General features: G+C 31.8%; 1 protein-coding gene and 1 non-coding gene across 2 annotated transcripts in view; one reads left to right on the top strand and one right to left on the bottom strand.

The window, feature by feature from the left end:
- LOC123691695 (neprilysin-4-like) overlaps positions 1 to 21,373 on the bottom strand; it is a 56,355-nt gene extending 34,982 nt beyond the window's left edge. The window contains exons 1-2 of the mRNA XM_045636220.1: positions 21,304 to 21,373; positions 9,975 to 10,033 (exon numbers count right to left, since the gene is read on the bottom strand). Coding sequence (XP_045492176.1) covers positions 9,975 to 10,033; positions 21,304 to 21,315 — 71 coding nt within the window. The 5' untranslated portion in view covers positions 21,316 to 21,373. The remainder of the gene's footprint in view (positions 1 to 9,974; positions 10,034 to 21,303) is intronic.
- On the top strand, positions 8,845 to 8,916 carry Trnam-cau. The gene has a single exon. It is a non-coding gene; the product is annotated as a tRNA-Met (tRNA).
- Positions 21,374 to 21,435: the final 62 nt, after the last annotated feature.

The raw sequence follows: 21,435 nt of genomic DNA, 5'->3' as shown, positions 1-21,435 counted from the left end.
GGATTGATCATTAAAATGATCATAGATATTTGCTTTCGTCAACGAGGACCCACGAAAATGTTAGAGATGACAGTAACGGATCTTCACTCTTCTAAGGTAGGTAGAAAAAGGTTTTGAAATCTAATTCACAGTGGGCCATCTATACAATATAAGTATAGTAATATAACCTAATAAATACAATAAAATAGGTAAGAGACGTTAAATAATGGACGCATGAAATGAATACTTTGTATCCTAAAAGGTTAGCTTACGCTTATTTAATCAGGAAACCACCATTGGTTTATCAATTATGGAAATTGCGACTTGAACAAATTGTATTTACCAATGCAGAGAATCACAACAAAGGGAGGCGAGTCGGATCAAATATCATCTCGCAGATGATTTGTGGCAGTGGTTTCCAGGATTGTCACCAAGCCTTGTGTCAATGGTATATTTGTTATCGTAATTCCATGGCACTAGCCGACCAATTTTCACATAAAATCACCTGAAGAGATTTTTTAATCGCAAAGCGATTGAATGTAACAAATTACGATTGGTTATGTATAGTTGACCTCTCATAGGCCTACTTTAGTTGCCCGATCTTGTAGGCAATTTATTCGACTCGTTTATCAACCCGTTTGGCCTCATTATGGCACCCATGAGTTTTTCTTCAGGGCTCAAACAATAAATCGCTGAGGGATTAGGATAATCATTTGCTTAGACAAGTTTCTTGTCATCCCACCAGGATTATTATATTATATAATAAACTTATATGCAACTATTAACGTAAAACGTTTAAGGACTCAACGAGTGCTGTGAATTCTGACTATTGAGTTACTTAGGATAGAGGATAATTAATAACGGAAGGTCAATCCTTCCAAACAAAAGCCTCGTATTATTAGATATTACTTGGAACCCCTACCCTTCACGAGAAAGCTCTGCCCATTTCTTTGATTTGAAGGGGGGGGGGGCAATAAATGCAATGCAATACAGACTATACGGCTTTTGAAACATTATAAATATACCAGATAAGCGAACTAAACCTTTCTGGTTTAGTTCTTGCTATATCGATATCCGTGCCTGCTTCTCGTGGTTGCGGTTGAATTAAGTTTATCAATGGTCATAAATGCAATTCTATACAGATGATATACTGCATTTTAAACATGACAAAGTCTAGTAAGCCAACTAAACTTTGCTAAAGTACCCGTCACGAGAAGCTATAAATTATGTAAACAAACATCTTTTACTAAGTAAACATTTTATACTGCGAGATAATAATAAATTGACCATATTCAATCGACATGAAATATAGACGGGTTATATGAAAGTAACAACCTATTTAATTTAGTCGGATCATATTTTAACGACGCAAAGCGCTATCGTTTGTGTTTCTTGGTACCGGAACGCGTCCGTCGCAGGGATTGTGAACTATCGGGACGCCATTTTGAAATAAACGCATCATTCGAGTTTCGAATGCGTACGAGTTTGTTTCATTGCTTTGCATATATCGCGGATCTGGTTGTTATTGTTAATTTTGTTATTGTTTCGTTATCACTTTTTTATTGTTGTTACTTTAATTGTTGCGTTAATTTTATTTGTTATTACGTATAATGGAGCCAGTAGCCAGTACATCTAAGGAAATAAATTCGCCACGAAAAAAACGTCAAAAGGTGCGTAATACAATTTATCTAAAATATATAATAAGTAAAAAGAAAGAGTTGTTTGTTCAAACGCGCTAATCTTTGGAAACTTAAGGTTAATATTAGAAGTAGGTTTTAAATTGTGAAGTAATTGGTTAGGTTAATTGGTATACCTGGAGATATAGCTTGAGCTTCGTGTGACAAGTGACTACCGGTGATTTTTACAGGTGACGAGCTTTACGGTTAATGAGAAAAATATGGTGATCAACGTATATAAGTACGTGAAAGAAAATTGGCCATCGAATGAATATCCCTACAAAACCGAAATAAATAAAAAAACAGCATCGATTTTGACGAATAATTATTCTTAAATAATATTTATGTTAATTAATATTTGTTACTTAATAATTTATTAAATCTTAAACAAATTCATTTTTTTTGTTGGTCCAAATGTTGTGAACTCCTGAACACTTGTTTACAAAATTTATAGCTTCTCATGACGGTTACTTTAGTTTAGTTCTTACTATATCACTGTCCGTGGCTGCCTCTCGTGGTGGTTACAGATGACTAAAGTAACGTCCTGTCTTCGCATCCACAACCAACTGTCCTTTCATAATCTTAAAACAGATTCATTCGACATAGATCCCCACGAGTTCAGTTCTTCATTTTTGCACTCAAAAAACTGTGGACAACCCACGAGCAGTGCCTCCATTGGTAGCAGTTACAATCAAGGGGTAACTAAGGTAAGCTAGCCATATTAGGGATGTTGGAACAACCGACCATATTCAGGGCAACTTTCTTTGTCCAGTTTAACGTTTAGGCAGTCGTAGCATTCCTACGGAACAAAAATGGGATCAGATCTGCACCCTTAATGCAGTTAATCGAAAGGAGATACCTTCAGACGACGATAGTATTCAGAACGCACCATATTCCTGAACATAATAATGCATATTAATCTGTTGCCATTGTCCTGCAGCAGAATTCCTTAGCGATAATTTGTTCTCGTTAGAGCGAGCGAGGGTTGTAACGATAATATGAGAAATCCTAGTCAGTTCGAGGCCTGAACGACGTGTAAGAGTACTGCTATTTCAGTAGTAGTAGCACCGAGAAGGGCGAAGGTATTCTGGAAAGCAGAACTGAAGGCCCGGTCAGCAGCACCATTCACCTAATAGACAGTGTTTAGTGCTGCACCACTAGAATCTGACTCTGAAGGTATACAGAAATGTATACATTTTCCAAATATCAAATGTTTTAGTCGGAAGAAAAATCCTATTTGCCTCCGTCTACCCAAAAGACATACGGAGTAGCTAGTAGAAGTTGGTTGAATTAGAATAAGTATAATTAAAAACCTTTGTTACTTACTGGATAAATTTGGCTCATTTCCTATCTGACGTTCATATAGCTGTTGATGGCCTAGATGTTATGCACAAACACTTTCATTATAAATAAGTCACGTTATGTAGTCCCGAGACTTTTGGTATATAAGTCCTGATGTAAACCATAACTATACCTTAAAATTAATTTGATTAAAACTTAACGTACTTAGCTGTAGTAATTGCAGGTTTGGGACACAGATAAGCTCTTATCATTTTAGTCTCTAACTTCTTGAGTTCATTATATGTTTCCAGTACAGAGTTTAAAACCTATCAGTTTTAAATAAATAATTCATGCATTGCACTGAAAGTACCAGCCATGTTTATATTATGATCGGTGGCGTTGGCTCTAAACATTAATAGACACCGCACGCTTTGGTTGGATGTTACATATTATCTGTATTATAATTTAAACCGCTTACCTGGTTTATTTTATTACCTTATCCAAGGGATGACCTTTTAATTTATTTGACCCTAAAAGTAAAGACCAAGGTCTCTACTTGTCCGCTAGTAGCAGGTTGGGTTAGAACTGTGTGAGTTGAGACAGCTGGTAAATCTATGTTATGAGGATTCAATGGTGCTTCTACAGAAGTCTAATTGAATAAATAAAGGTTTGAGTTTGAGGTATTCTTGCCTCGTCGGTGATGAGCTGTTGCTTAATTTTGTAAGTAACATCTAAATGCGTAATTAAAAGTCGTTACTTGCTCTTTCGCAGATTTACGCTAAAGATAGTGGAAATTGTAGTAACTTTAACTTTTCAAGCCCAAAAGGTTAACTAAGGTACGCTTGAACCAATCTCATAAGTTCTAATACTTTTAATCATTATGATTTACTTTTTGGTTCTTATTTGATTAACTTTTTATTGTTAATATAAATAATATAAAAATTTAAAAATTTGTGTGATTTATTGGTATACTATCTGCACACCTTACTCTTTCAAATAAAGAAATAAGTAATTACTTATGTACCTATTCAAATTCACATTGGCGTCCATATATTGTACACCAGGTGGGTAACAAACAGGTCTCAATAAGTAAGCTTCAAATTACGGTCAAGTGTTTAATAGCTGTGTTTTACCTGAAATAAAACACATATTAAATACTTACCTATATTTGAAGCTTACACTTAACGTCCACCTGTTGAGTATTTCGACTCAATGAAGAAGATCTAGCGCCTGCACATTATCGTGCGCCGGCCGCGCCACCTGGTGAGAGGTGTGCCGTGTGCGAGAGAGATAGCATATATACAACGAGAAAGAGAGGGAAAATAGGCGGAAAAAGCTAGGTACCTTCTCAATAAGTAAGCTTCAAATATAGGTAAGTATTTAATATGTGTTTTATTTCAGGTAAAACACAGCTATTGAGAGTTTTCATTCATGACTACTACTAATAACTTATTAATATTCATGTTTTTTATTTATTCAAACTTATTCATAAATTAAATGATTTCAAGGATGAACTAATTCACGTTGGTGAAAGCAATGCGATACTAAAACACTTTTAAAATAAATTTAAACCAATGTTAGTCTGGCACATACAAAGCATAACCTACATAAGTTGTTCGCATTTTTAATTTTTTTACAATTCTTTACAATTCTTCATGATTTTTTATGATATAAAATGTCCTCAGATATTATTTTAATCATATAAACAAGAACATTCCCGATTTTTTTTCTCCGTTAAATTTTTTTGGAGGGTTGAAAAATTATTTTTTTTTAGAAAATTAGATTATAATTTATAAAATTGCTGCATTATTCAGAGTTACCAAATTAAAACTATTCAAAAAAATCAAAGAGCATAATTCGTTCTTTATGCAAGCTAAAGAAAAAAATTATTTGGTTAAACATTACTATGACTTGCATGTTATATCTCCATACAAATTAGCTTGTACATCTGCGTGGTTGATTAAAACAACATTTCATTGTTCCCGAAGGTCCCTCGAACAAGAGAGCGACAATGATTCATGAAAATTATACTTAGTCCTGCGCATCCATAATTTATGATGATTTCTGCACGGAAATCACAGGACCACCGAGGTCTTTGTATCCTATAACTTCCTGGCAGAGATAAATTATGTTAAATCTCTTTTGTCACACTTGTCACTTGATTATTCTGGGTTTGAAGGCTTTGTGTTTGTTGTGGTTGAAGGCTTGTTCTATAAAAAGTATGCATTCAATGGGTAAGTGTCTATGTGTATAATTAACGCGTTTTTTTACCTAATGATTCATGAGTGGATGAGTTAGTTTTTATGTTCGATTAGAAAGAAAATTTAAAGAAATAATTAGTTTTTGGTAAGTATTAAAAAATATTTTTTGTTATATTTTATACACTCTTTAAATGTTTAAAATATTATATCGGAAAGAAGTTATTTAGCTCACTTGAAACATTCAGCAAAACATTTATTTTTACAAAAGCGGAACAAAAAGCAGAATCAGAAATCGACCTAAAATTGCGACATCCTTGTCACTCAATTAGCTTTCAAGGCTTGAAATAACAGGGGTAAATCTATTGTTGTACCTGTATATTGTAACCTATACCAAATTAATACTAAATTTGTTTTTACTAGTCTTCACCCGCGGCTTCGCTCGTATAGAAATCAATAGGTACATGGTCTTTACCACTACCGCTCGTGCAAAATTAGATTATTAGATCAGATAAATTTTTCACTTAAAAACATACAAGAAAACGCTTGCGAAAAATATTACTAAGGATAGGAGAGCTATAATTAAATTATGAACATTATGGATAACAAAAAATGCTTCACACAATATTTCAAGCAAAAGACTTCAACGAGCAGTCGTTTTCACAAGATTTATTCGTTTCAGAAGGCCTATAATAATATAATATACATATTTTATGACGAATTGGAATAACATTTAGTGACCATTTTTTTTTTCTTATTCTTTACCATCAAAGCGACCAAAAACCCCTAGAAGTTACATTCAACATTAAACCTGTATTCCGCTTACAGGTACGAGGCATATGAGCTCATGAGCCGCAAAATTAGCATTTGCAAAAGTTAAGGGAATACACTGATATCATAATTTCTGATGCCACGAACCTGTGTCACGACTGTAACTTGCCAATGACTCAGTAATGTTTGAAATGTCAACGTAGGTATATTGACTAAATATATCGCAATTAAATACAATCGTGTAAAGCCTATTAGTTCATACATGGGTATTTATTTTATTAAAGGATCTTATACATGACTATAACGTAAATGTATTGATATAGACTATAGATAGGTAAATATCATCTGAACCATGCCAATTTTTATATTGATTTGTCTTCATTAGTTTGATTTTGCAGTTTATCTGCACATGTGACATCATCCAATTCGTATACCTGGCCAGCATGATGGACTATGGCTGGAACACGCTTAAGAAGCTTGTTGCTTTACAGTACCACTTACATAGGCTGATGATGATGACTACGTCATTGTTATTTCCTAGAGCATATGACATAAACAACGCAGTGTAACATATCACATAAATTACGCAATTAGAGCGTAAAATCGTGACCGATTAACTTCTCTATAGCAGTCGCGTGCGGCGTCACAATTATGGTCCTCACTTATTTCGATGGTTATTCGGTTTCTATTACAGGAAGGCGGTAGTTAATGATTCGGTGGAAGGTAAGGTTCGATGGATGTGTACTTTTTGGTTGAAGATGGTTTCGGAAGTAGTAAACGTAGAAAGACAGAAGCTTGTTTGTATGTAATTGTAAAAACAATGTAGAGGTCAGAGACGGGACGTTAGGACTAAATACTAACTTAATGTTTGGGACAAAACTGTAGGATATAGTGTAAGATCCTTGTAATTTCTATTCTTGCGCAGCTTATTTATCGCAGCTTTCAATAAAATATTTCATTTTACTCCATAGTGAGTAAAATTATCTCTAAGTCTATCAGTACAATTTTATAAATATTTTGAACTAAGGTATTTATACGGAAAATATCAAACTTCCATGCCCTCGTTACAGACTATTCTTATCATCACGAACCCGGTACATCGTAATGTAATTTTATCTCACTGTGCCTACCAAGGAGATCAGTGTAGCATTGGTGTTATTTATTACCTACATATTTCCTGATATCTTCCTTTATTGTTATATATTATGTATATAATTATCATGATTGTATAATCTTTCAGTAGACCAAACTGCATTTAAAATAATTATAATTGTTATTTCAAACATAAACACTTAACTACCTAACTACATTGTTGAATTCTATTTAAATTTAAAATACCTAATATATTAATTTTAAAATACGCCATAATTTTATCATGTTTTTGGTATCCAACCCAAACGATGCAAAAAATACTCAACAAATAAAAATACCTAAATAACAGTGAAGATAAATTATTATGAGTCCCAAAATTCATCTTTTAAATAATTACATATTCAATTATATTAAAAGGACGTACATTTGTGGTAATTTATATTATTATGTTTATCAATTAATATAGGTACATAATATTAAGAATCTTTTAACACTCCATGTGCAGAGAAAGAAATTATTTTGCATACATTCTAACCATTTTACAATGTAGGTATCATTTACCGATCTTTCCAAGGTAATGCTCATAAAACATTAGACATGAAAGCTGACAACAAAGGGATGTATGCTAATTGCCTGATAGCATTCTGCATATGCTAAGTTGCATGCGCTATGCATTCTAATCGCATGTAACAATGCCATGTGATAATTATTTTCTTTCTTCTTGTGATAATCTTTAAGTAGGAACTACTAAAATTCTAGGACACGAATAGGTTCTGGTTATTGCTGATTTTTAAGATCGATTGGAAGTTTAAATAAATAGCATTTGTAATCCAAATGGTGGCAGTGAAATTGTTATGTGTGTAATTTTCTAGGTGAGTTGTGGATGCGAAGTATAGCTAGGTGGGTACGTAATGAGGATCATGAGGATCAGTCGATGAGGCCCACAGAAGAGAAGTACTTCGCTTGAATATCAAAATTAACGGAAAATTTCGCCTCTGTATTTTATGAATTCGTAATTTCTTGCATTTGTATTCTACAACACTAGTTAAATACTTACTAGGTAATTAGATCAAATGTATGGAAAATTGCAAGTAAACGTGCCGAGACAATGGGCTGATAAAAAATATTACCGTAATAAACACGTTTTCTTCGCCTGGCTAGAATGCGTTTAATGTAGTGGAAATTGATTTAATACATATAAATCTATAAAAGAGAATACCATTAGCATTCGTTACCATCGGTATACGCAAGTATTTAGGTATAGAGCCAAAAAAGTGGAAAATACATACCGAGAGATTGAAAATGTCTTTGTGAGATATGTATCGAAAAAGGTCTTATTAAAAAAAACGTTGTGTCCTAAGGACCTAGGAGATAAGTTGAATCAAAATTATTTACTGAAAAACAAAATTAACATCCCTTAAATATCTAATTAAGTTTAATTAAATAAATCATGTTTTAAATCCATTTTATCCATGTCTAGCACGAAGGTCACGGACCTCTTCTATAAACAATAATCAATATTCTACAACCGTTTAGAATTTACATCAAAACAGCTTCCTGTAAACGCATCACTGATGTTTCATGCATTATGTAAGATTGCATTACATATCGAGATTATGTGCTAACCTCTAACTTGAGTAATTGGAAACAAATTACTTTTGTGTTAAAAGTACTGAGCTCTAACTCGATTACTCGAAACTTTAGTGGATTGAAATTTGAAACTGTGTTGAAACTACGCTGTGCTAATTATATTAGGTATATATTATTATTAGTGTTAGTGTTAGTTTTTAAAGAATATAGGTAACAACTAAGGGTAACAAATTCCTAAATTCAAACTAGTGCTCATAAGCAGAGTGGCGCAGTGGAAGCGTGCTGGGCCCATAACCCAGAGGTCCGTGGATCGAAACCACGCTCTGCTAAATACTTTTTTAGACTTTGAATCAAGTTAGCATTTTTTGCCTGCTTGAGAGGAGTTTTTTTTTTAAATAGTACCTTCATCTTTTTGGAGTTCGATTAGAAAGTTATACTTCTATTTACCTCACCCTGCAACTAAATCAGTTTAACAATGTACTCATCTTTTTCCACGGTCGTGTAATTGTGATTCGTAGACACCACTTAACAACAACACAAAGGTAATTGAATGCAAACAAAGCCACGGTATAAGCGTGTTGCGATCACATAAAGATAATAATCATTACATAACCAACGTGCTCTTACCATCTCTAGACCTTAACATTGTGTTTATGACTTCGCTTTCACGTAATTTCATTGAAAAGATCGTACAATATAGTTTTGATCGGAGCAATGACTGGCCGAAAGTATTTACCTTCTCACTTATAGTAGTAACTAACAGGTATACGTATAATAAATGTTTTTTCATTGATCTAAAAACTTAAAAAAATCAGTCCAACCATACTCCCAAAATGTTCTTCTACGGCCTCATAATCTACAATTAAATTAATATTCTTACCTATACCTACGAATAAAATTATTCTATTCCGTTGAGATGATGTTACATTACCTACCTATACAATCATTACCTACCTATGTTACGATCATCAAATTGAGTCCGAGCTTTAGAAAGCCTTCTTATGCATCAGCAAGTCTGAATTCAGTTGAAATACGTAATAATATAAGCTTTAGGTACTTATTATAATAACGCAATTTTAGTACTGAATACGTGTGAATTAAATTACATTATTTTCTAAAGTTCGGTACATAATAATGCATTCGGTTTATAATTTGTGAAGCCTAAATTTTCTTAAGTACCTAGTTACCATTATCAACATTCTTACAACAACATACAAATCCAAATTTGTTATTTCAGTAACATTTGTAATTTTAAAAACATTGCTACATAGTGTAACAAAAAAACGTACAATAAGAAACCGGCTCTTTTCTATATTTTCACAATACAAAATTCTAAGACACAAATGGAAACAGAAACTGAATGTGGAATTATTCAATGAGCACTTACAGTTTCTCTTCAAGGACGGAGTCTGGCTGACGTTGACTCTCACTGTCAGCGTTCTTCACCTGGAACCAAACGTGACGGTTGTAATGATGTACTCTTTATATTTAACAGGAATTTAGCAGAATTCAGTAAATATGTAATAATTAATATGCTTTTATGTATACTTAATATATATAGCTGAAGAGTTTGTTTGTTTGAACGCGCTAATCTCAGGAACTTCAGGTCAGATATAATAAATTCTTTCGGTGTTGGATGGCCCATTTATAGAGTAAGGCTGGCTATATCATCACGCTAAGATCAACAAGAGCGGAGCAACGTGGATGAAACCGCGGCGCTCAGCTAGTATAGGATTTTACAATATTATTAAAAATTATGTAAAAAGCTTTGTTACGTAACGCAAAGATTAAAACTATTAATTACTGTTTTTAAGTGCTTCGTCGTCTGATTTATCTCTTGAGAGATTTATACAAAAAATGTCTTTTAACAAAAAAAAATGCTGTGATGTTAGAAAATAAACACATCGCGTACCTAATAAGCAAAAAAATACCCCTAGTAGCATCCGCAGCAATTAGTCATGGATGTTTACGCGGTATTGTTGGATGGAATTTGGAAGTCTTTGTTTTAAATATACATATTTGTACAATAATTTATTATAGTTCCTAGATTATGTGTGTAAATAAATATTATATACGTTATTAACAATTCAAAACCACAAATACAAACTGGGAAACACTTGTTACTGAGAATGAGATAAACGTCAGTGGTGGAAACCATTTCTTATGTAATATAATTTAATTAATATTTTCCATAGATATTCCACTGGATAATTTACAAAATATTCCACTTGTAGGAAATATAATTTCTATTGGAAGTCCTTTTATTATGTTTCCGTTGTAATGTAAAGTGGGACAACAATAAAACCACAGACTAATAATAACAAATAAAACTACGTATACAAATAAAACTGAGAAGTGAAAGTAATTAATTTCTACACAGGAAATAAAATCTTTTTACTTAACAATTTTAGACGTCATACATACAAAATTATTTAGTCGTCATACATACAAAATTATTTAATTTTAAATTGGAATAATTAAAATCCTAATTACTCTGGCCTGTGGTCGCTGGTATTTCTTATGTATTACCTACTTAGCCACGAAGGCTTTCAGGAAGATCCTCTTTAATATAAGGAAGTTCTAGATTTTCACACAAACCTCAAAGGCTCCGTGGGAGTTCTAAACTTAAGGTTTTATAAGATCTATACGTAGATAGTAGAGTGAAGACAATCTTGAAGAGAAAGTGTGAATAATAAATAGGAGACCAGATATTGTACCCTGAGGGACACCATAAATTCTAGCAATGTTCAATAATTGTTCATGCTTCATTTATTTAATTATATTATTGCTTTTTAACTCTGGGCCTGTTTATTATTTATCGTATCGTACATTGAATTTTAATTAGTTATAATAAGTTAATAATTGAGACTAGGTTAAAGCAGACGACAAAGTTGCAAAAGGCTACACTATTAAAAGTGCACATCATGTGTATTACGTAAGTATCGCATGTTATTAGAGTCACAAACGAATTGAGATAAATGAGATCAGACGGTATTGTCTGAAAACAATTAGCAGAGATAGTACACGTTTGTGTGTTGTTTGTTAGTCATCAAATGTTTACATCATGGTTTTAGAGGAAATAAGAGCATGTACGGAGTACATATTTTACATTGTACAAATGAGAGCATGTACGGTATTCGTTCATAAACGATCCATCTTTGTGTTGATTGAATCAACACACTTTGAAAGTAAAACAATAATTTGAAATAACAAATTGTTCAAATAACAAAAGTCAAAATAAGTCTTTATTCAATTTCTGAGACAATTTTAAGCAGATATCAAACTGGATAGTATTTTTTATGTATGTCTTCTGATGTCCTAAACATAATAAAAGATGATACATCTAGTAAGTATAATTCGGGTTGTTTTCCAAAGTCAGAAGTACATAATATGTACATCTATTAAAATTATCTTAATGTTCTTTTAGTTCGTCGTGTTATTTGTCTAGGTTAAGGCTAACTGTTAACTTAATTGATAGTTACTTGCTCCTTGTACTAAATTTGTCATTTGTTCTGCTTCTGCGTTTTGTCTCAAAAAATTATAAAACACTGTTATTGAATATTTCATATCATTTTGATATTTTGAGATAAAAGCTCTACACAGATGTGGTAAATATTGTTAATGTCACATAGTTTTAGAGTTGAGTTAAATTTGACTAAGAATGATATAGTTCACATGTCCACATTATACTCAATTAGAATGTAGGTAATTCATTTAGGAAATAAACACACAAGCATTTTCCATTGATAACAATTGATATGTTTTTACCTTTAAAACAATTTTAATTAGATCGCAAATTGATACTCACAACTGAAACAATGACACAATACCTAATTAGGTTACAAAATAAAATTTTGTCATATTGAAAGCATAACCATATTTATGAAAAACAATATAACATTATTATAATGACCTCAGTCGCTGAAAACTCGTGTCCATTTATTACGATATTCAAATTCGCCATACTAAGTTGGCAAACTGTTGCCAAACATTGCAATACAATAATTATTTTTGCATGGAGAAAGTTCAAATATTTCATAACATTCGTATTTTTTTAATATTATCTATTTATTAAATTATTAATCATGAAATACAAATATTTGTTAATTTTAATATTTCACTTAATTACTTAAATATTATGCGTTGTAAGTTCCTACGTTTTTGCATCGTGTCGCTAATTGTAGTTTGGTATATTACCCAGTAAACTTCGTACCTTCTTCACTATACCTATTATATTTTCATTGACGTAAAAATATTATAATAGATGTGCTGGAATTTAATTCCACTTTATGGAAAAACCTTGATCGCTAAAACTATTTCTTTATGTACCTACTACTAGTACAACCACATGTAATATAATACTATACTACTACTATACTACTATAACTATTTATACAGACTTATCAAAGGAAAGTAATTAGGGGTCCCGGGAATAAACAGATGGTCCGGGACCCAACAAACAGACAAATAGATAGAAAACTATAACATTTATCACTACAAATAGGAACACCGATTACTCCTTATCATAAAACACCAAGGTTCTAACAATAAGCATTTCAGCCAAGGCTTTGCATATGGCCTCATCACCTAACAGCCTAAATCCACTGAACAACTAATCTAAATGCCTATAAAACGTTTTTACCGGTAGTTATGTCATGTATGTCGGTCTAGTGGCCCCATTGTCATGCCTTTTAAATACATTTCTAGGTTGTCACTAGTTTTTGTAAAGTTTGGTGTTTTGTTTCGATATGGAAAAAACAGTACAATGGTGATGAAATTGAGATCGGGTTCTTAATTATAGTTAAATCAAAATTGAAATGCAATAAATAAGAGCATAACAAATAAAGTTTAATGTATTTGTACCTACAAACGAAATAGGCAGGTACCTACTATGATATATAAAAGAGCTAGATACGTTACCCGCTCTCTATTTTGGCAAGAAAAAACTCAGGTAAGTGCCCGAGTTTCACTTAGTCACGCACCATTCAGCGTCGTGGCTGGACGTTCTTTTTGTATTTTAATCGGTTGTTATTACGAAGTACATGAGTGTGACATGTATTATGTCTCGTGCGTGAGAGTGAAAGAGAGAACAACTGTATTGGTGATAATGCGTTAGTAAGTAGGTATGTATTAATTACGCTGTTTTTTAGTGCAATGATGTTGGCGTATGCCGCGTCTACTAGTATAATAGGTCATTGGGTACCTATTGATAATTATACCGAATTAAAAGCTTTGATGTTTGATGAGTTTTCAGAAAATATAGAAATAAGGAATGGTGAAGTTAATTAAAATTTATAAAAATTTTGTAAGTACATTATGTTAATAAAGATCCTAATAAAAATACACTCACAGGCCACAGCTTACCTACACACAGCTTACTTATGTACCTAATCCTAAATACCATTTTATTTAATGTGGAGCAGAAATAATGAAATTCACAATAATTCACCTTTAAAACAATTAATTATTTACATCAATATTTCTAGCACACGCTAATTTCAACCTTATTTCAATTTTCAACATGCGTTTGTTCCAAGCTCAATTCAAAATTGGAACATTGACTTCGTTTCTTTTTTTTCTATTTATGGCCAGAATTTTAGATATCATTTAAGAATAAATTAAGTATTTAGAACGCGGTCATCGTTTAAAAACAAACAACAGATGTTTTATTTATACCTATGTACCTATATTTTATCTATGTTTTTTTTTCTCATGGTACATGGCGGAAGCTATGCTGATCCACGCTATGCAACCCAGACACCATGACGGTACAAGAATAAACAAAAAAACAGTCTCACAAGAACTGCGTCTCTCAAAATGTGTGATGCAATATGATTGAGTACTTGAATTGAAACATAGAGGGTCAATAAAATGTACGAATATTATAATATCTATTGGATACGTTAATTAGCTTTTCCTTGAATTTTTTTTAAATTGCATTATCAACACCCTCCTCCTAGTAGGTTCATGCATTTAAATCTCGCTTCCCAGTTTACATTTAGATATTTATTTAATAAAAAAAATATAAATAATGATCGCACAATTTTACAGAGATTAGCGGAAAATGCGATAGTTCGCTAACCTAAAAGCCAACACTATGTACCTAATTAGGATATTGTAATTTATAACTATTACATCAGTACACTAGTCATTGGTTATAGTAAAGCGTAGAGATAGATTTGTAAACCTTATATACAAATAATGACGTCACAGGTGTAATTTTAAACAAATACATACGATTAGTAAAATAATATCGTATCGTGTACCTATTGCACGCGTGTTTTCACCCGTGTGCTTTTTGCTTTCCCTTCCATTGTGAGCCTATATTGTCTTGTTCATATAAATTGCTCACTTTGTATGATGTATCTAAGGAAATGGATGTTTAATATGGTGTATTATAACGTTTAGAATGTGAAATAAGCACGGTTAGTAATGGAAGCTAAAAATTATGTGAAGCACGAATGGGTTCTTATTTATTGTGAATACAATAATCATAGAAGTATATTGTTGGAAATTTCAGGAAATATACCTACACTGTATTCGTTTGAATTTGTTAATTACTTTTGTAGCATTCAAATGCTTTATAAAAATAATACTATAAATAATTATAGAAAAAATCGATCAAGAGGAGACGCGGGTTCAAATACTGCCTCGTGATTAAATCATTAAACGTGAATAAACATTTTCCAACTGTATAGCAACAGATGTTGCAAAACTCTCCTATGGCAATGACTCCATAATACCTATTAGTAATAAATTTCGAATAGAGATACAGATAAAACGTTAATACTCATCATAAATTTTAAATTTATTTAGAAACTAGCGTGAAAAGAGCGTGAATCAATATGGGGATAATGATTTAGCACTTTATGAAAAAAATATTTTTGTCATGTTATCTTTATCTATTTTACGTAGTATAGGACTAATGTAGTAAGTACTGTGGCATTGGTAAGTTCTCTTCTTACGTAAGTTCCATGAATCGTCCGGGAGAGCAGGAGAGCATGCAAGACGGCCTAAGTAACATTTCATAATAATTTAGTTAGTGGATATATTACCTATAGTCCTCCAAAATGTCCAGTTAAGTTCGTTTATACTATAGAGTCTATAGTATAGACTATGGAGCTTTTAATAACAATGACGAAACTAGTCGACACATAGCACATGTTACCTACTAAAGTCGTTACTACACAAAACACATTATGTAATGGTAACATATGTACCATAAAATATAACAATAAAAAACCAAAGCCATTAGGAAAGACAATCTCGCTTACAGATGCATAATCTAATGCAATAATATTTACCAAGTAGGTATTTCACATTTTAATCGCTTGAAGTGATGCAGTGGTTCGTGACCCTTGAATTGGCAATGTGGTTTGTAATCGATGTCAACCATAGATTTCGCATAGATTACAATAATCAACGGTAAACTAGCAATAGACAGTGAAACTTTTTGTTTCGTCTTTCGTCACTTCAAGTTCAAGATTAGAGATCGATCACTGAACTTGGCGGAGCGTTACAAGTTTGAAATAAGATAATAAGTTTAGATGTTAAAATAATGGTCGGTTGTTGTGATTTTTTAGGAAAATTATTATTGAGTTTACGCGTGCAACGTTGGGATATTTTTAAGAATTACTATCACCATTATGCGTCATATATTATATGCTCTGTTATACTGCATTGTAATCGAAAGAAACCACGCTATGTGTTTCTTAGAGCATATTCTAAAATAAGTAGGTACAAGAAGACGACACTGCATATTAAATACATACCCAGATAAGGAAAACAAACATTCACGAGATGCAGATCTCGTTAGATAATTAAATCACAATGCGGACACGGCGCCACGTCCAACAACATCCAATGTATTATTTATGGTGCATCTTCATATTACGTTTATTACGCATATATTATGAAATGAACTAATTATATTGTAAACAGGATACTACCTGAGTGGTGGTTAGGAGGCACCTAGTGCCACTGCTAGGTAATGACCTACTTCCTATAAGTTATAAACAATTCGGCGAGCTTTTACTTTATAAATATACACCTAAATACATAAAGATTGGCCATATGGTTGGTCGCGACAACATAACACAAGTATTGTTATTGTGTGTTTTTCACATAATAATTATGAGGTGTATTTCATGAGGTAATTCACAAGATAATTATTTACTTCCACGAATTGAGACAATTAGATATATCGATGATCGATAACGCTTTTAGTTGCAATTATTATCTGTAGTACCTAGAACTTACTACATTCTATTCTTCTTACTTCATTTACGTTCATGCAATCAGCAATAATTTTTAAATAATTGCAATTTTTCAATGAATTATAAAATACAATATCTTGCTCCACTGCCCGCTAATCAAATAATCCAACGATTCGTGATAAATTTTCACCTAGTTATTAAATAAGATGCTGCAATCAGTGAATATTCAATTGACTATCTTGATTATAGAAACAGTCATTGTCCAATAATTGGGTAACGAATGAATCACACTTTTTGTCATAATTTTGTTAATAAATATAATAGCGGGGCAATTGTCACGATAGAATAATGGTAATTATTTACAGATTCTCCGCAATTGATATTCATTGATTCTCCGTAACTGTTTGATAGGTCTTTTCGTATATTTATTTCTGTAAGTTTCGAGAATCGTAATAACATTGTGGGGTCGCGCTTAGGTTTTTCGGTAACTATAGTCGAGCCAATATAATAGGCAACATTTGACGTCTATCAATTTTATCTTCGAAGAGATGTAACTTGCATAAAAACATCGATTAAAGTGAATTAATCGATACGGATTTGAAACATTTGTCAATCGAATTTATTAATTTATGATGATTTTTATTCACAAGTAATCAATGCATTCGATTCTAGATGTCAGATTTCGATTTTTAGAGTAACATCTCTGGTATTTAAAAAGAAAAAAGGTTTATTGACACAAAATTGTAACGACGTCAGTTCTTCAATTCAGAAATTGTTTATTATGTTTAGAATGGTTAATCAGTAAAATGAAATCTTAAAATTACTTGTATTGGTCATTATTATTATAAATATGTAATCGTAATTTAAAAAAGTTAAGCAAATGTGCAGTTCTAACAAAACGAAATATCATGTTATTCTATGTCGTCGTTACTAGGTTACGTTGTTGAATTTTGTTGAACTGTCAAATGTTGCCTATTAAAATGGCTCTACTATATGTAAGCACATACCTACTATAAAGGATACCGACAAATAACATAATTATAACGGATAAGGATATTTTTATAAAGTTCTTTAGTAAAGCTTAAACGAGCTTTTATTAGACTTTTTGAACTTTAACATCTCGCTATCAATACAGCTTGTGAATAAATTATTTGTGCTCATTTTCAGTATAATATGTAAATTCATTTCTTTTGTTATTCTCCCCCGTCAAACTTGTATATTTATGAGCTGGTGAGATGACCCACTGTATATTTCCTACGAAGCCACGTGTGCTTGACAACCTGTTGCTCAAGTTAAATGGCCCAAATATTATGATATATTATATCCATAATTGCGTCTATTGTTACACGGTCAACGTCCCTCAAGGATAATGTATGGCGGAGGATAACGGTGCTAATGTGGGTCACTTTAACGGGACCCCAAATATTGTACGGTCATTGTGTTGATATCGATACTATGTAGGCGTCTTAGATTATACGACACGCTTTTATAATTATAGATTGATGATGTTTAGATGCTGTGGCCTAGATATGTAATTTGAATTTGTAGCAAATTAATACAAAGTTATCAACGGAGTGAGAAAGTAGTATGTCAAAGTAAAGGTGAACTTTCTATGATGCACAAAGATTGGAAGAGTGATTTTTTATTAAAATTTATAAATCGGTGTAGGTAAATAAATATTTACCACAGTGAGGATAATATGAGCTTATAGAAGTTTTTTATACCGGTGTGTTAACTTTTGGAATTGATACTTTGGTTCAAATTTCAGAGTGACTCAGATGTAATCTGGTAACAATTATGTCCTTTGTCTGTGTCCTTTTGTTCAACTTATACATATACATTTCACTAGAAATTGGTTTGCCATTCTTACTAATTTTATAAATGCAAAGTAACTAGTCTGTCTGTCCATCTCTTCTTCACGTCTCAACCACTGAACCAATTTAGATGAAATTCGGATAGTTTGAGTCCTGAGCAATGACTTAGGATTTATTTCATGATAATTATTTACCTACTACTAAAGGTTTATAGTAAATCAAGAATGAAAAAAATACTTTTTTTTATAAAATAGCTTAAAAGCTTTATAGGCGAAGCTTTTGTCTAGTCGTGGCCATCCATTATAATGACGGCTACACGACTTAACTGAGGGGTCACTTGAAGCAAGCTTTACAGTTTACAATTACAACTTACAACTCTGAATTACATTCATTCATTCATTCATTCATTCGATATTCAAATTACATTTATTTGCAAGAATGCAGTTACAAATATAGGTGTTGTTATTACAATTTTATAGTGCTAATACATTCTACCCAATAACTGGGTGTGCAAATATATGAATTACTTACAGCTAAATTTATTTATCGACTAAATTGAGCTCATATTTGCTATTGGAACACATGCCAGTGCTAATAAGTGCTTTAATCAATACGGATTTTTCTTTATTATAATAACAATAAAATAAATGGGCACAGAAACCTGTGCAGAAACAATGATACCTACTCTATCTATTCGCTAAAAGTTATGAGACCCTCCTCGTCCGGCGTCGGGTTAAATTACGGTGACGATGTGACTCGAACAGACTCGAACCACATTTTTTAATATTCATTCCAATTTTTAAATTTACTGCAATCTTTTTATTATTATCAAAATTTACATTATTATATTTTAAAGATAAGCATTAAGCATGACATTTATTGTGAAAATAGACTCGATCGTGAATAATAAACGAGTTCTTTGCAATTTCAGGATCTAGCCTATCTATTTATATTCTGAATAAAGTTTCCACCCGAACGAAGTCGTGGGAAATATTTATTTATTTACTCTATAGCTAATTAATATCAATATTATAAATGTGAAAGTAAGGATGGATATAGGTAAGTATGCATGTTTGTTATTCGAACCTACTGACCAGATTTTAATGATCAGGTACCTACTGGCAGTTTAGTAGCACAGAATATAGAAAATTATGCACCTACCTAAAACCTGAATAAATAACCAACTAGGTATATACCCACTTAAAGTATTACGCTCATTTTGTCCGCGGTTGAATCCGCGGGGCATATAGCTAGTAACGAATTGCCAATTACATACCTACATCAATGCTAACCACATGCACACTGTTTTGATAAAAAATTCAAAATATCTTCATCCGAATTAACAATGGAATTGGCTTATTAAAATATTAACTTATGTTTATTTAATGGGTATTGTTCATGAATATTGAATTTTTGTTATTGTTTCATTCGTCAGTCAGTGTCTGATGAATAAAATTTATGTATGTAAATAAAGCCGAATTAAAATCAGTTCGATTGTTTTAGAGCTTTTCGTATCTAGTATGTCCATTACAATTTACAATACATTACAGTAACATAAATTATTCAAAATTGTCAGCTGTGATATCAGATATGTTCCTATCTTGGTATGGTGTATTAGGTAGATATAAGCTTCTTGGTTCCTATCTAAATAAATAAATAAATAAATAAATATGTTTAAACTGTAAGTATGTTTAATGTGCCTATTAAAATAATGATTATGATTTATGAAGCATAATATATTATACGTAAATGAGTTTTAATGATTTTTGTCAAAGTGAACATTAATCACTTATTAATCACAAGGAAATTCCTTCAGTAGGCCCTGAAAGCTTATCTACAAAAATTGCCGTTTAACTATTGAAAAATATTATTGCGATTGCCTTGCTTCCCCCTAAATTTGAGTCAATTTGTCTAAGCAACTTGTATTTAAAAAAAAAGTGAATTTATTTCAAAACTAACCGGCACCACCCGGCATCGGCAGTTTTGACTTCTTCTTCGATCTTCTAGCAATAGATTATTATAGAATGCCAACTATAAATTGTGTACAAACTACATAATTCACTAAAAGTTACATTGAAATCAGTATAGTTTCAAAAATTACCACAAATGGATTTAAAAGATAGGTACAATCGAGAAACATTTGTATACTGCACATAATGTAAGTATTCAAATTTGTTTTATTTTATCAGCATAAAGGTTATTATGATGTTACCTATTACCTACAAATGCTACCATCACAAGGTTTTTCGCTAGTTAAGATAATTAATAAGCGTAACCCTCGTTTTGTCTATTGTCAAGAATTTTATTTACTCATTAGTGCCATTATATTATTATGAAGTTGCATCCATCTTCATATAAACCAACCATTTTATGAATTACAACAATCAAATAAACTTTCAAACGTTTATTATAATTAAGGTTTTAAAAATTACTTTCTTCCATTCTTCACAATATCAGAAATTTGCGGGTAAGTAGGTTATAGTTGGATGTTTTAAAAATGTTTTGATTAAAGTTCGTGTAAGTTTAATATTGTACCTATAATAGTGATTTAGAGGAATAGGTACCTATTCATGCGAATTGTCTTTATTTCGATGATACAAGTTTTATTCAAAATACATAGGCATTTAATAAGTAAACATTAATCGTTTAGAAATACACATTAAATTGAGGGTAATTCAAAACTCACCTTATACTTCATGTTTATTAATTCACAAACACTCAACAAACTATGTAAAAATTATTACTTAGTTATTTATATATTTTTCAATAATATCAAAAATAATAATTACAAAAATATATAGAAACTTTTTCGCGGCGA

The sequence above is a fragment of the Colias croceus genome, chromosome 5 (assembly GCF_905220415.1).
Source record: "Colias croceus chromosome 5, ilColCroc2.1".
NCBI classification, from domain to species: domain Eukaryota; kingdom Metazoa; phylum Arthropoda; class Insecta; order Lepidoptera; family Pieridae; genus Colias; species Colias croceus.
The sequence above is the reverse complement of the archived record's forward strand: the minus strand, read 5'-3'. Positions and strand labels throughout refer to the sequence as shown.